The sequence below is a fragment of the Trachemys scripta genome, chromosome 9 (assembly GCF_013100865.1).
Source record: "Trachemys scripta elegans isolate TJP31775 chromosome 9, CAS_Tse_1.0, whole genome shotgun sequence".
In the NCBI taxonomy this organism is placed as follows: domain Eukaryota; kingdom Metazoa; phylum Chordata; order Testudines; family Emydidae; genus Trachemys; species Trachemys scripta.
This window is the reverse complement of record NC_048306.1, coordinates 56,137,078-56,151,707: the sequence shown is the minus strand read 5'-3', so window position 1 is coordinate 56,151,707 and position 14,630 is coordinate 56,137,078. Positions and strand designations below refer to the sequence as shown.

Here is a 14,630-nt window from a genome sequence, read left to right as displayed (position 1 = left end):
TTATCTCTACTGTAGCAGAGCATAGTATCCAGAAACTTAAGACACCGAGACATTCCTACATGTCTTGTGTTCTTCTGTAGTATGATAAGCATTGCTGACAAAGTCTATTTACCTCAAAGGTTACAGGAGGGATGAGAGAACGCCGATGTGTTGAATCAGGTCCTTCAATCAACAGTGTTTTCACCTGTAAAAATTCATGCATATGGGTATCTATTTGGTGACTCTACACTTCACTTGAGGGGGATCAGAAAAGGGAGTAATAAAGGCATCGCAGGAGAATTCTCATTACAGAGGTGGATTTCACTGATGATGAAAGAAGCATAAATAAAGCCAGAAGCATGGGAACACAAGATAGTTATACATCTCTACCTTTTCTTCAGCCGAGGACAGCAAAGAGATCAGTTGATTGAGCTTCAACACAACATTGACTGGACTGGCTTCCCCAAGCAACTGGTAACAATAGCATTAAAAAAAGAAGAAGAAAAAAAAGAGAGAGAGAGAGAACCATGAGTACCAGACCCAAAGAAGCTCAGAGTTCACACCACCTTCCAGAAACAGCTGTTAGCAGCAGTGTGTTTTACGTCATCTAAGTTTAATCTGTAACGTGAAGCACAGTGGCACAGAATGTGACCTAACGTGCAGGAAAGTTGGGCTGGTGGGAGGACAACCTTGCCAACCCAGTACATAGGTCAGAGGAGGCTGGACGCGCAGAAGAGTTGGATGGTTGATGACAGAAAGACAGATTTGTATTACTGGGCCATGGGTTGAACATGCAGATTGGACTTCTGGTTTTCTGGGCCGCAGGACAGAAGAGGTTGGACACAGGATCGAGGTGGCTTGGTGGAAGGAGGGAAGCGTTTGTCACAAAAAGACACTGACCATCCAGAGGAGTTAAGCTGATGGAAGGACAAATTTGCAATTCTGGGTCACAGGCTGATGGAGGTTGGAAGTAGGAATGACTGAGGCACTTTGCTGCACTCTCTCTTTGGGACAGGGGGATGGGAGAGAGTGGAGAAGACTATGAGCTAGCTGAATCAGTGGTTAAATAACTCACTGTGTGCCCAGTGCACTGCAGCCAGAAACAAGCTAAAGAGAACAAAAGTGTTAACCCATCATCTAAATTCATGGTCATTGTTGTGTCCCAAGCTCAGAAAGGCCTCCCTTCCCCGTCTGTGCCTGACAGACACTATCACTCCTCCTTGGCCGCCTTTCCCCACTTCTTCCAGTAGAACTTACTTGAGAACGCTGATGGATACCAGGGGGCAGCTGCTGGTCAAACACCTTCTGGATGGACTCCAGGGAAGGGAGAGTCCGAGATGCTTCACTGAGAATACAAAGACATGTCAAAGGTCACTGCAGGGTTTGTGTGGGGAATCTGGGGCAAGGTCACATGGGGCAACGAAAGAAGGATAAAGCACAAAACCAGTTAATGATACATAGTCAGTATGGAGTGAATGTGGGTGTCTACACTGCATTAGGGGGATGAATGCAGCATGGGTAGACAGAACCACGCGAGCTTTATTCTAGCTAGCGCAGCTAAGAATAGCAGTGAAGACGTAGTGGCCTGGCTTCGGGTATGTCTACACTACGAAATTAGTTCGAATTTATAGAAGCCGGTTTTATTGAAATCGGTTGTATACAGCCGATTGTGTATGTCCACACAATAAAATGCTCTAGGTGCCCTAGTCGGCAGACCGCGTCCACAGTACGAGGCTAGCGTCGACTTCCGGAGCATTGCACTATGGGTAGCTATCCCACAGCTATCCCACAGTTCCCGCAGTCTCTGCCGCCCCTTGGAATTCTGGGTTGAGATCCCAATGCCCGGATGATGCAAAACAGTGTCGCGGGCGGTTCTGGGTACATGTCGTCAGGCCCCTCCCTCCCCCGTCACAGCAACGGCAGACAATAGATTCGCGCCTTTTTATCTGGGTTACCTGGGTTACCTGTGCAGACAACATGGAGCCCGCTCAGCACAGCTGAGCTCACCATCACCATATGTCCTCTGGGTGCCGGCAGACGTGGGACTGCATTGCTACACAGCAGCAGCTGCTAACTGCCTTTTGGCGGTAGACGGTGCAGTAGACTGGTAGCCTTCATCGGCGATCTGGGTGCTGGCAGCCGTGGGGCTTGCCTTTTGGCAGTAAATGGTGTATTATGACTGTTAGCCGGCCTATTACAAGTCGGGTCATCGCACGTTAGCAGAGTCTTCCCTGAGCAGCAGCTCGTACAATAGGCCTGAAGACCATCGTCATACACCGCCCAGTATTTGCTGCCAAGCACCCAGAAAGATGCCGAGGGCTATCAGTCACGCTGCACCGTCGTCTTAAGATGTAAAAAATAGATTTTCTCTGTATTCATTTGCTTCCCCCTCCCTCCGTCAACAGGGTTTTCAGTTTAATCTTTGGGGGGGACCAGTCTGTGACAGTTGTTTGTGTCTCTCCCTGATGCACAGCCACCGTTCTTTATTTTAATTCCCTGTGCCTGTACGCCATGTCGTCACTCGGCCCCCCTCCCTCCTTCCCCTAGGCCGTCAGATACTACGTTTGCGCCACAGCTCGAGCCGAGAAGCGGTTCGCGCCTTTTCTTTGAATTCTGGGTTGAGATCCCAATGCCCGGATGATGCAAAACAGTGTCGCGGGCGGTTCTGGGTACATGTCGTCAGGCCCCTCCCCCCTCGTCACAGCAACGGCAGACAATAGATTCGCGCCTTTTTACCTGGGTTACCTGTGCAGACAACATACCACGGCAAGCATGGAGCCCGCTCAGCTCAGCTGAGCTCACCGTCACCATATGTCCTCTGGGTGCCGGCAGACGTGGGACTGCATTGCTACACAGCAGCAGCTGCTAACTGCCTTTTGGCGGTAGACGGTGTAGCATGAGTGATAGCCGTGGGGCTGGCAGCCGTAGTGCTGCATTGCACCAGCCCCTTGCAGGCGATGGTATATTATGACTGGTACCCGTCGTCGTCGTACTGGTATGGCTGTCAATCATGGCCACCTGGGCAGACATGCTACTGTTTCGATGATGACGGTTACCAGTCATAATATACTATTTTCTGCCAATTGCCCAATATTGTCTGCTAAGCACCCAGAAGAGGCCGAGGGCGATGCTGGGTGCTGGCGGACGTGGGGCTGGCAGACGTGGGGCTGCATTGCTACACAGCAGCAGCCCCTTGCCTTTTGGCAGATGATGGCATATTATGATTGGTACCCGTCATCGTCATACTGGTATGGCTGTCACTCATGCTGCAGCGTCGGCTGCCACCTTAAGATGTAAAAAATAGATTTGTTCTGTGTTCATTTGCTTCCCCTTCCTCCGTGAAATCAACGGCCTGCTAAGCCCAGGGTTTCCAGTTTAATCTTTGGGGGGACCATTCTGTGTGACAGTTGTTTGTGTTTCTCCCTGTTCCTGTACCTGTACGCCATGTCGTCACTCGGCCCTCCCTCCCTCCCGCCCTCCTTCTCCTGGTCCATCAGATACTACTTTCGCGCCTTTTTTCTGACCAGGCGCCATAGCTAGCACTGGGATCATGGAGCCCGCTCAGATCACCGCGGCAATTATGAGCACTATGAACACCACGCGCATTGTCCTGGAGTACATGCAGAGCCAGAACATGCCAAGGCGAAATCCGGACCAGGCGAGGAGGCGATTGCAGCGCGGCGACGAGAGTGATGAGGAAATTGACATGGCCATAGACCTCTCACAAGGCACAGGCCCCAGCAATGTGGAAATCATGGTGTTACTGGGGCAGGTTGATACCGTGGAACGCCGATTCTGGGCCCGGGAAACAAGCACAGACTGGTGGGACCGCATCGTGCTGCAGGTATGGGACGATTCCCAGTGGCTGCGAAACTTTCGCATGCGTAAGGGCACTTTCATGGAACTTTGTGACTTGCTTTCCCCTGCCCTGAAACGCCAGGATACCAAGATGAGAGCAGCCCTCACAGTTGAGAAGCGAGTGGCAATAGCCCTGTGGAAGCTTGCAACGCCAGACAGCTACCGGTCAGTCGGGAATCAATTTGGAGTGGGCAAATCTACTGTGGGGGCTGCTGTGATCCAATTTGCCAGGGCAATGAAAGACCTGGTGATAGCAAGGGTAGTGACTCTGGGCAACGTGCAGTCAATAGTGGATGGTTTTGCTGAAATGGGATTCCCAAACTGTGGCGGGGCCATAGACGGAACCCATATCCCTATCTTGTCACCGGAGCACCAAGCCACCGACTACATAAACCGCAAGGGGTACTTTTCAATGCTGCTGCAAGCCCTGGTGGATCACAAGGGACGTTTCACCAACATCAACGTGGGATGGCCGGGAAAGGTACATGATGCTCACGTCTTCAGGAACTCTGCTCTGTTTCGAAAGCTGGAGGAAGGGACTTTCTTCCCGGACCAGAAAGTGACCATTGGGGATGTTGAAATGCCTATCGTGATCCTTGGGGACCCAGCCTACCCCTTAATGCCATGGCTCATGAAGCCATACACAGGCAGCCTGGACAGGAGTCAGGACCTGTTCAACTACAGGCTGAGCAAGTGCCGAATGGTGGTGGAATGTGCATTTGGACGTTTAAAAGCGCGCTGGCGCAGCTTACTGACTCGCTCAGACCTCAGCGAAAAGAATATCCCCATTGTTATTGCTGCTTGCTGTGCGCTCCACAATATCTGTGAGAGTAAGGGGGAGACATTTATGGCGGGGTGGGAGGTTGAGGCAACTCGCCTGGCCGCTGATTACGCGCAGCCAGACACCAGGGCGGTTAGAGGAGCACAGCAGGGCGCGGTGCGCATCAGAGAAGCTTTGAAAACGAGTTTTGTGACTGGCCAGGCTACTGTGTGAAACTTCTGTTTGTTTCTCCTTGATGAACCCTCCAACCCCCCCCCCGACCCGGTTCACTCTACTTCCCTGTAAACCAACCACCCCACCCCACCCTCCCCTCCCCTCCCGCTTGCAGAGGCAATAAAGTCATTGTTTTTTCACATTCATGCATTCTTTATTAGTTCCTTACAGAGGTAGGTGGATAATTGCCAAGGTAGCAGGGATGGGTGGGGGAGGAGGGATGGAAAAGGACACACTGCATTTTAAAACTTTAACTCTTATTGAAGCCCAGCCTTCTGATGCTTGGGCGATCATCTGGGGTGGAGTGACTGGGTGGACGGAGGCCCCCCCACCGTGTTCTTGGGCGTCTGGGTGACGAGGCTATGGAACTTGGGGAGGAGGGCTGTTGGTTACACAGGGGCTGTAGCGGCGGTCTCTGCTCCTGCTGCCTTTCCTGCAACTCAACCATACGCTCGAGCATATCACTTTGATGCTCCAGCAGACGGAGCATTGCCTCTTGCCGTCTGTCTGCAAGCTGACGCCACCTATCGTCTTCAGCCCGCCACCTCTCCTCTCGTTCATGTTGGACTTTTCTCATCTCCGACATTGACTGCCTCCACGCATTCTGCTGTGCTCTATCAGCGTGGGAGGACATCTGCAGCTCCGTGAACATCTCGTCCCTCGTCTTACGTTTTCTCTTTCTAATGTTCACGAGCCTCTGCGAAGGAGAAACATTTGCAGCTGGTGGAGGAGAAGGGAGAGGTGGTTAAAAAAGACACATTTTAGGGAACAATGGGTACACTCTTTCATTACAAGGTCGCATATTTCGGCTTGCAGGCAGCCATCGTAGGCCACAGTGTTTTGGCTTATTTAACCTTCTTAACATGCGGGAAAGGTTGCAAACAGCAGCGCATTTCCCATCTCAAGGATGAATTGGGTTGTCCATTTAAAATGGGGTTTCAATGTAAAAGGAGGGGGCTGCGGTTTCCCGGTTAACATGCGGCACAAACACAAGTAAACCACCCCCCCCCACACACACACACACACGATTCTCTGGGATGATCACTTCACCCCTCCCCCCCACCGCGTGGTTAACAGCGGGGAACATTTCTGGTCCGAATAGCAGGAACGGGCGCCTCTGAATGTCCCCCTTAATAAAATCACCCCATTTCAACCAGGAGAGCTTTCTGGAGATGTCCCTGGAGGATTTCCGCTCCATCCCCATACACGTTAACAGACTTGCTTGCTTTTTTTTGTAATGTTTACAAATATTTACAAAGTTACACTCACCAGAGGTCTCCTGTGTGCCCTGAGGGTCTTGGGTGAGTTCGGGGGTTACTGGTTCCAGGTCCAGTGTCACAAACATATCCTGGCTGTTGGGGAAACCGGTTTCTCCGCTTCCTTGCTGCTGTGAGCTACCTACAGTACCTCCATCGTCATCTTCCTCGTTCCCCGAACCATCTTCCCTGTGTGTTTCTCCAGTGAGAGAGTCATAGCACACGGTTGGGGTAGTGGTGGCTGCACCCCCTAGGATCGCATGCAGCTCCGCGTAGTAGCGGCAAGTTTGCGGCTCTGCCCCGGACCTTCCGTTTGCTTCTCTGGCTTTGTGGTAGGCTTGCCTTAGCTCCTTAATTTTCACGCGGCACTGCTGTGTGTCCCTGTTATGGCCTCGGTCCTTCATGGCCTTGGAGATCTTTTCTAATACTTTTCCATTTCTTTTACTGCTACGGAGTTCAGCTATCACTGCTTCATCTCCCCATATGGCGAGCAGATCTCGTACCTCCCGTTCGGTCCATGCTGGAGCTCTTTTGCGATCCTGGGAGGACTCCATGACGGTTACCTGTGCTGATGAGCTCTGCGTGGTCACCTGTGCTCTCCACGCTGGGCAAACAGGAAATGAAATTCAAACCTTCGCGGGTCTTTTCCTGTCTACCTGGTCAGTGCATCTGAGTTGAGAGCGCTGTCCAGAGCGGTCACAATGAAGCACTGTGGGATAGCTCCCGGAGGCCAATAACATCGAATTCCGTCCACACTACCCCAATTCCGACCCGCAAAGGCCGGTTTTATCGCTAATCCCCTCGTCGGAGGTGGTGTAAAGAAACCGGTTTAAAGGGCCCTTTAAGTCGAAAGAAAGGGCCTCGTTGTGTGGACGTGTCCAGGCTTAATTCGGTTTAACGCTGCTAAAGTCGACCTAAACCCGTAGTGTAGACCAGGCCTTCAACTTGAGTATATCCCCAAGCTGCCCAGCAAGCTCCTACAGCTCACGCTGAAGCCCTTGCCACCCCACCTATGCTGCTATTCATAGACATGCCAGCTAGATTAAAGCTAGTGTGGGTATGCAAGCCTGAGCTGTAATCACACCTCTGATTGCAGTCTAGACATACCCAGTGAGGTCAGTGCCAACCCTGAAAGATCAGGACAGTGCAGCAGGGTTAGGATGTCAGCTAATGCACCAGCAACAGCTCATTTGAACAGAACTCCTTACAGCTCCAGAAGCTGGGGCAGCACAGTACCACCAGTGAAGGAGGAAATACACAGATATATTTTTCAACAAATGCAATAAGGGGACGAGTGGAACTGTGGATGTAAAATGAACCAGGCTTTAATTTCCTAAATTCAAATCAAGGGTAGGTTACAAATGAAATGAATTTAGTGAGCCCAGAGGATGCTTGTCCATCACAAAATCTTTGTGCGAACTTGGCACAAATGTCACTGTCTGCTAATGACCAGACTTAGTACTGGCAGAGCAACTAGGTGACAGTCCTGCAGGCCAAGATGAACATGGAGAACGATGCGGCATTGTGCCTAATTAGTAGCCAGCACTAACAAGTCCCCTCACTGTTATAGGTACGAATGCACCAGTTTCTCCATCTAGTTCTCTGGAAAAGGTGCAACAGTGAGCATGCACCTGTGGTCTCTGAAAATCAAGCTACTTATTTAGGTGCCTAAATGTGTATTCAATGGCCTAAGCTAGGCACCTACATTTGAAATTTCAGCCTAAGTGACTTGCCAAGGTCATCCAGGAAGTCTGTGGTGGAACTGGGAGCCCAGCCCTCCTAGGCTCTCAGTTCTGTGTCACAAAACTGTTCTGCTTTGAACCTTTTAAGTTATCCTAACCTCCCTAAGACTCCCATTAACATCAGCAGACTTTAGTTCAGGCCCTGTCAGAAAAGAGGTGGTATTAGAAGCACTGGGAGAAATTCTACTAGACAAACCACTAGGAAACAATTAGAATATATCTACTTTGAAGCGATGTGCAGCACAGACCGTACATTTCTGAACAACAGCAACCACAGAAAAACCCGCTGCTTGGCCGTTTCTTACGTGAGAGTGGCCCTCTCTGAGGCCCTTTACCATGAAGTGCAGCTTAATGTAACGCACAGGTCAGACTTGAGGAAGAATGCAGAAGGGTATTTACTGGCATTTGTGCTCAACCAAACCACAAAGTGGTTTTAATTACATTCACACCTCTTTGGTTTTCTTCCTTTGAACTGCTGTGTGAGTAAAATTTTATTCATGAGAATCTTCACAGGAAGTGTCACGAACACTTCTGTCCATCTGTATTTGCATAAGTATTGGCGCCAGAAGTGTTTGAGCAGCCATCTTAAAAGCTCCTTGTGGGAGTCATGCAATCAGAGAGCAGAAATAACACCATGTAATTTAGGTGATCGATCATGTAGGGAATGATGAAGTGATTGCCTGAAACAACAGTCAAGCTGAACAGCTCACAAATAACTCGCACTGTGAAATATGTCCACCCAAACCCTTTAAGGAATTCTGAATGAGGAATATCTCCTCATACATCTGCAGGAAGATCCGTGGCTGTGCTGGCCCAAAGTTCCCCCTAAAGCTTTTCTTAGCCCACCGAGGATTCCCCCTGACTATGGGAATCTCTGGGAGAGGTTTAGCCACTGTTCTTGCAGCCTCCCTGCCCCTCCCTATACCTCCGCTCCGGAGGCAGAGTACTTGGCCTGGGCATCCTTACAGCCTGGTGACCCTGGAGACCAGTAGTAGCTGGTGCAGTTGAAAACAACCTTCAGACTGCTCTAATTCATGCCAGGAGTTGGCCCTTTGCGGAGCTGGCTAAGGAGCAGGGGAGTCAGGGGCGTAAAAGGTACTCTACAGCCCTTCCGTGCTCCCGCTCAGCTATGTGGAGTGCTCCTTAGCCACAGCTCAGATGCTGGCCCTGCATTTCTTGATGGGTAACTCGTGGGTGATCTCAGCCTTTACACTGAATGCGGTGTCACCTGGGTCTGACAACGGCTATCCCTGGACTATATGCAATGTTGATGTAGCCATGTTGGTCTCAGGATATTAGAGAGACAAGGTGGGTGATGTGATATCTTTTACTGGACCAACTTCTGAAAGAGACAAGCTTTTGAGCTGACACAGAGCTCTCCTTAAAGTCTTCAGGTCACCCGAAGAAGAGCTCTGTGTCAGCTCAGAAGCTTGTCTCTTTCACCAAGAGAAGCTGGTCCAGTAAAAGATGATATCTCACCCGTCCCTAAACTATGTGAGATTAGAGGGGGCAAGGGAGAGACATTATACAATTAAAGATAGGGCATTAGTGCCAATTGAGTCTGCGATTTGCAATTTTTCCCCTCCCTAAGGCTTTGTGAAAATAATAAAAGGTACTGAATCCAGTTAAGAAAAAGAAAACACAGATGTCTGAGAAACAGCCTGAGAACTAGCTGCAGATTTCAGGCTGAATCCCTCAATGCAGCTGGGAAAGAAGCTGAGGTGAATGAAACCTAAAATTAGGTAATGTCACAGAACAAATTAAATTTCAGCATCTTGATAGGGGGATTCAGCTAGAGAGGCTGCAAGCTATCGCAGAGATTAAGGGAGCTACATAAAGCAATTAAGTGCCCAGATATTTGAAAATTAGTAAATTACAGGAGAATGCTGGGTTCTATGGCTGGAATGCACACACTCCTGAGAAAATCTGATCTGCAGGAGAGAGGTTTATTAGAGAAAGCTGATTGATATGGAAGACAAAGAAGGAGAAACTGCCTAAAGTTATTAGGAATTCACAGGAAAATTGAGAAGGCAAATCCACCAAAATGAAATGATACTGAGGTTATTGGTACGGATTTTGGCAGGAAATTGCAGGAGGGAGAAGGAATTGGATGGGATATATCAAATCCATTCCATTTTCAAACAGCCAGTCAGCTCAATGGGCTGATTTTGAAAGTCTCTTACTACTTGAGCAATGCAAACTGAGTACGTGACCAGAACTTGATCCAAAGCCCATTGAAATCAGTGGGAGTTTTTCCACTGACTTCATTGGATTTTAGATCAAGTCCCCTTCATAAGAAAGAATCCTGCATTTCCATGTGGGAAATTGCATATGCAAATTGGTCAATTATACATATAATTAGCCATCTCCATGCTGTGGGTGATTGCCCATGAAAAGAATTGCATTTGCTGCACCTCACCTATCACACAGGTCTTTGAAAATCTGCCCAGTTAGACTAATTATATTAAGATGTCATTAGTTCCCAGGATAACAACGGATTAATCCATAAATATATGCCGCTAAACAAGGGGGTGGAAGGTGGGGCTAATTGTCTGTTGGTGCAACTCCACTGATGTCAATGGACTTTCACCGGTAGAGAATTTGGCCTGGTAATGTTTGAAGTGGGCACTAGATTTTCTGTGCCCTCTCACTACAAATGTTAAAGGGATGCTGACAATTGAAAGAGCAGCTTTGATGCTTGAGAACATTTGATATCGGTAGGTTTTCTTTTTTAAGACTTTCTTATCCCCTTGAAGGGCAATGAGGGGTAAAAAGCATAGATAGCACAAAGTAGCGATGCGTTAGAGCTCCTTTCTGGGAAAAAACAGCCTGGCCTTCATTGGAATAACAGCACAGCCCTATCTGAGACAGTTTAGCAATGGAAAAGATTCGGTCCTGATTTTGCTGACTGTGGGATCCCATTATTCAGGGTTTGCTAATAACTGAGCACATGGGACCTTCCCCTCCGTGGCTGTAGAGAACTGAAACCCAGCTGAGGGGCACAGAAAGGGAAGTGCTGGTTCTGCAGCATCATACCTCCCACTCCCCGACCTCCCTGGGGACCCTGGGGAGGGCTGGATTCAGGCCTACAGAGCAGGGGAATGCACACTGAGCCAATCCTCAAATGGTGTAACTTGATAACTCCAGTCACTTCAACTGAGCCACACCAATTTACACCAGCTGAGGATCTGGCCCATTCTCCTCCTTGCAGCTCTGTGGGAATTCCATTCACAAGTTAGTGCTCAGTGAATCGATATTAGTTCTTGGGCGCATCTGCCCATGTTTTCGACCTTTCTTCTAATTTGTGGGGGTGAGTTCCAGGTGCTGGAGGGCAGTACCCCTGCCTGCACTGCTCCACGGGAGCCTAGCTGCCAAGGAGCTGGTGTGGAACAGGGTGCTGTGGGCCCCTGAGCCAGCGTGGAGATACAGGACCTCTCTGTTGATGGTCAGGCATCCAGATGCTTTCCCTGGGATCTGAGGGCTGAGCCCCTTGTTTGTTTCAGAGTAGGGAGGAAGCTTGAGGAGCAATCAGATCCTGACCGGTACTTGGGCTTTTGCTGGGTATGGACTCTGGATAGGGAAGGGGTACTTGTAATGGAAACCATGCTAGAGTAGGGGCCTGTTTCTCTGCTCACTCCACCTGGACTATGTTAACTGATTTCAGTAAAATCACCCCAGGTTCTCCCTGCTGTAACTGAGAGGAGAGTCGGGGTTTGGAGAGAATAGTCATGCAGCAATATGTGGGGGGTTTTATATATGACTTTTACTTGATGATTCTGGAGGTGCCATTTATATCTGTTCCTAAGCTATTCAGCTAATCCTTTAATGCATTTTGGCTTTGTTTCTTTCTAAACAAAGTATAAAATAAATAATACTCTGTTAACTGAAACCACCCCCAGCAAAATCTTACCTGCTACAGCTGTGTCTTTCAGGCAGATTTAATGTCCCAGGGCCAGAATCTCAGGCGGCGTAAATCATCTGACCCTCACTGGAGCATGAGCATCTGGCTCCTGGCCTTTAACCCCATAGGCCATGAGACCGTTGTCTTACTACCCGTTTTTAAGGATAAGCAGTTTTGCTGTGCTGGAAATATGGGTTCACAATTCAAATACCACCTGCCTTTGGCAGTGTTGTGACATTATATTGGCTTCTCTGAAAATTAGGCTCCAGTTACCTGAAAAGCCCTTTGCAGAGCACTGTGAGCAGTTTCTTCAGCTGTGGGAGACTGCTGGAGCCCATCTGCACCATCTCAAAGTCGCTGGTGATGTGAACTCGCAGATAATCCTGGATTAACTTGAGGTGTTCCTCAGAAACACTGTGAAAAAGACTGACGCAGGTAAGGAAACCAGCTTCCCCCCTACTGTCCCCAACCACCAGGCAGCTGAGTTTTGTCTGAAGCAGAAAGCTCCACAGCTAAGACATACTCCTGTATGGCTTGCCTTGTTCTTCAATGTCAATATTCTCTTCTAAGTAGTAGTGGTGGTGGTGTTGGGGGGGGGGAATGGAATTCTTAGACTTTGCCTGGGGATTCCCCACTGCAATAGGATGAATGCTGCCCTGGTGTGGGAGATAAGCAGTTGCAGTCGTGACTGAGAGGTAGCTATGGTGGGGGGTGATTAGTAAGTCTCCTGTAGGTTTGGGTGTGTGGAGAGGCTGGCGGCTGACAGCCTGGGAGTGTTGGGGGAGCCAGGACCTTTGCTCATGTCTCCATGGCTGACTCCTTTTTCAAAGCTTCTGCCTCAGACAAAGCCTGATTAGAAGCTGAAAGCAGAGGCTGGACTGGAGGCTTCAGCTGGGTCCTTGATGAGTGGGGATTGGCACCTCTACCCGTGCTGAGGGATGAAGCAGTCAAAGTTTACTGGCTGTTTCATCCCTCAGCAAGTGCAGAAAGTTCTGACTGGCTGCTCTTTTCCAAGGAGGCAGATGGAACAGCGAAGACAGCCAATCAAAATAGATATCTCCCAGCTTGCCAGTCAGCCATCCAGCCCCCTGTCCTACCTCCCTGACAGAACACCAAACTAGCTTCCCTTTGCTGTAACTTGCTCCCCCAGCCCTGGCCCATAGACACATATCCTGATTTTTAACTCTGAGGATCTGGTCACCCTAGATGTCACCAGTTTCCTCCAATGCTTGAATGGGTGTCCAGATTCAACAGGCTACCACGTGCGTGATGTATTTAGATAGCCATATACTTAGATGGGGCCAGACCCTCAGCTGGCATAAATCAGCATAACTCCATTGAAACCAATGAAGACTTTCCAATTTGCACATGTTAAGGATCTATCCCACGATATCTATGGTTTAGGCACATGATTTCTATTCTAGCCTCTCTCCAATATTATCTTATCGTACATTAGGAAATATCTCCATGGGGGAGGTCAGTACATTGTTTTATACTTCAAGAGAACATTTCTTCCATGCCAGAGCATGAGCGCTACCTTAAGGAGTAGCCACTGTATTACTTTAATGTCTAAGAGAGAATGGACTTGATTCTGACTTCCCTTTAATTGTGTAAATCAGGAGTAACTCCTCTGAAGCCCATGGAGTTACACTGGGGTAAAATGAGTGTGAGATTAGACGCAGGCCCCACAGCCCCTCTCCCACAATAAAGTGCACTGACATAGCTGTAATATCAGTGACATCTTTCCCAAACGCAGCGCCCTACCAACTCCCAAGAGGGCTTCAATGTTGATTCTATTGTCCTGGTTATTGCCCATCTATCTACGTTTCTGGGGGCAGCGAATGACCAGAGCTCACCTGCTGGTGTCCTGGGACTGCAGCCGCTGAAGTAGCGTCTCAGAAAGGGACAGTTTGCTGACTTCTGCCACCTTGGAATTTTCATTCAGAGGAGACGCTTCTTTCATCTCGCTTGCCGGGAGTGCCACCAGGTAGGGTCGTGGGGGTAATATGGGTGGGGTTGGTACAGGGTCTGACATGAAGGAAGGGAAACAAAGTAATTTTGGCAACACACCTAGACCACTTGCCTCCCATTCTGACCCACAATATCATCTGCATCACAATGGCAGTCAGTGCAAAATCCATCCAGATTAACTGGCCTGCAATCGCTGAACTGAAAAGATCTAAACTTCATCAGATCAGACTTTGATATTGATAAGGGTCCAGTTCTGTTCCCACTGAACTCAATGGTGTGGTGTAGTGGGTTGAGCTGAGGGCTGTGAACCCAGAATGCATAAGCAATAATCCTGGGCTCTGGCACTGGCTTATTGAATAGACTTGGTCAAGTCACTTAACTTAAATTTCCCAATCATTGTGAAGATTGATTAACATTTGTGCAGTGTTTTGAAAATGTGCATGTGCTATATCATGGCTAGGTATCATTATTATTATACTGGGTCGTCAGTGGAGTGGGACAGTGCCCAGGACCTACATGGGAGAGGGAGATGTATAAGGGGCCATATCTCCGCCAAATACAGACAGACTCACAGATTTAACTTCAGTCCACAGTAACTGAACTTAGTTCAGGTTAAGTGGGTTTAGCAGTCTCCATCCTACTCCTCATTTGTTCATAACAAAAAAAAGGGCTGGGCGCTGACATGATTAGCAGCTTCTCCAGGCACAGAACTCCAGTATTTGAGTTCCTACATCTCCATGGCAGGCACAGTGCAAGGAGAAGCAGTTTGGGGAGAGTACCAAGAGGTTGAGAACGGGCAGCTAAAATTAGTAAATATGTCCAGAGAAAGGAAATAATAACGAATGCTAAGTGTAAATAAACCTCTTCCATTTAATGCAGTACGGTGACCTGAGTAGCCTCCCTTGTCACAGGGGCATTCAGTGCATTCA

General features: G+C 48.9%; 1 protein-coding gene across 2 annotated transcripts in view; it reads right to left on the bottom strand.

Moving 5' to 3' along the window:
- Positions 1-14,630, bottom strand: part of INPP5D (inositol polyphosphate-5-phosphatase D) — an 83,263-nt gene that overhangs the window by 25,026 nt on the left and 43,607 nt on the right. For both annotated transcript variants that reach the window (XM_034782098.1, XM_034782099.1), the window contains exons 4-8: positions 13,587-13,758; positions 12,004-12,144; positions 1,237-1,324; positions 370-450; positions 113-184 (exon numbers count right to left, since the gene is read on the bottom strand). In XM_034782098.1, the coding sequence (XP_034637989.1) occupies positions 113-184; positions 370-450; positions 1,237-1,324; positions 12,004-12,144; positions 13,587-13,758 (554 nt within the window). The remainder of the gene's footprint in view (positions 1-112; positions 185-369; positions 451-1,236; positions 1,325-12,003; positions 12,145-13,586; positions 13,759-14,630) is intronic.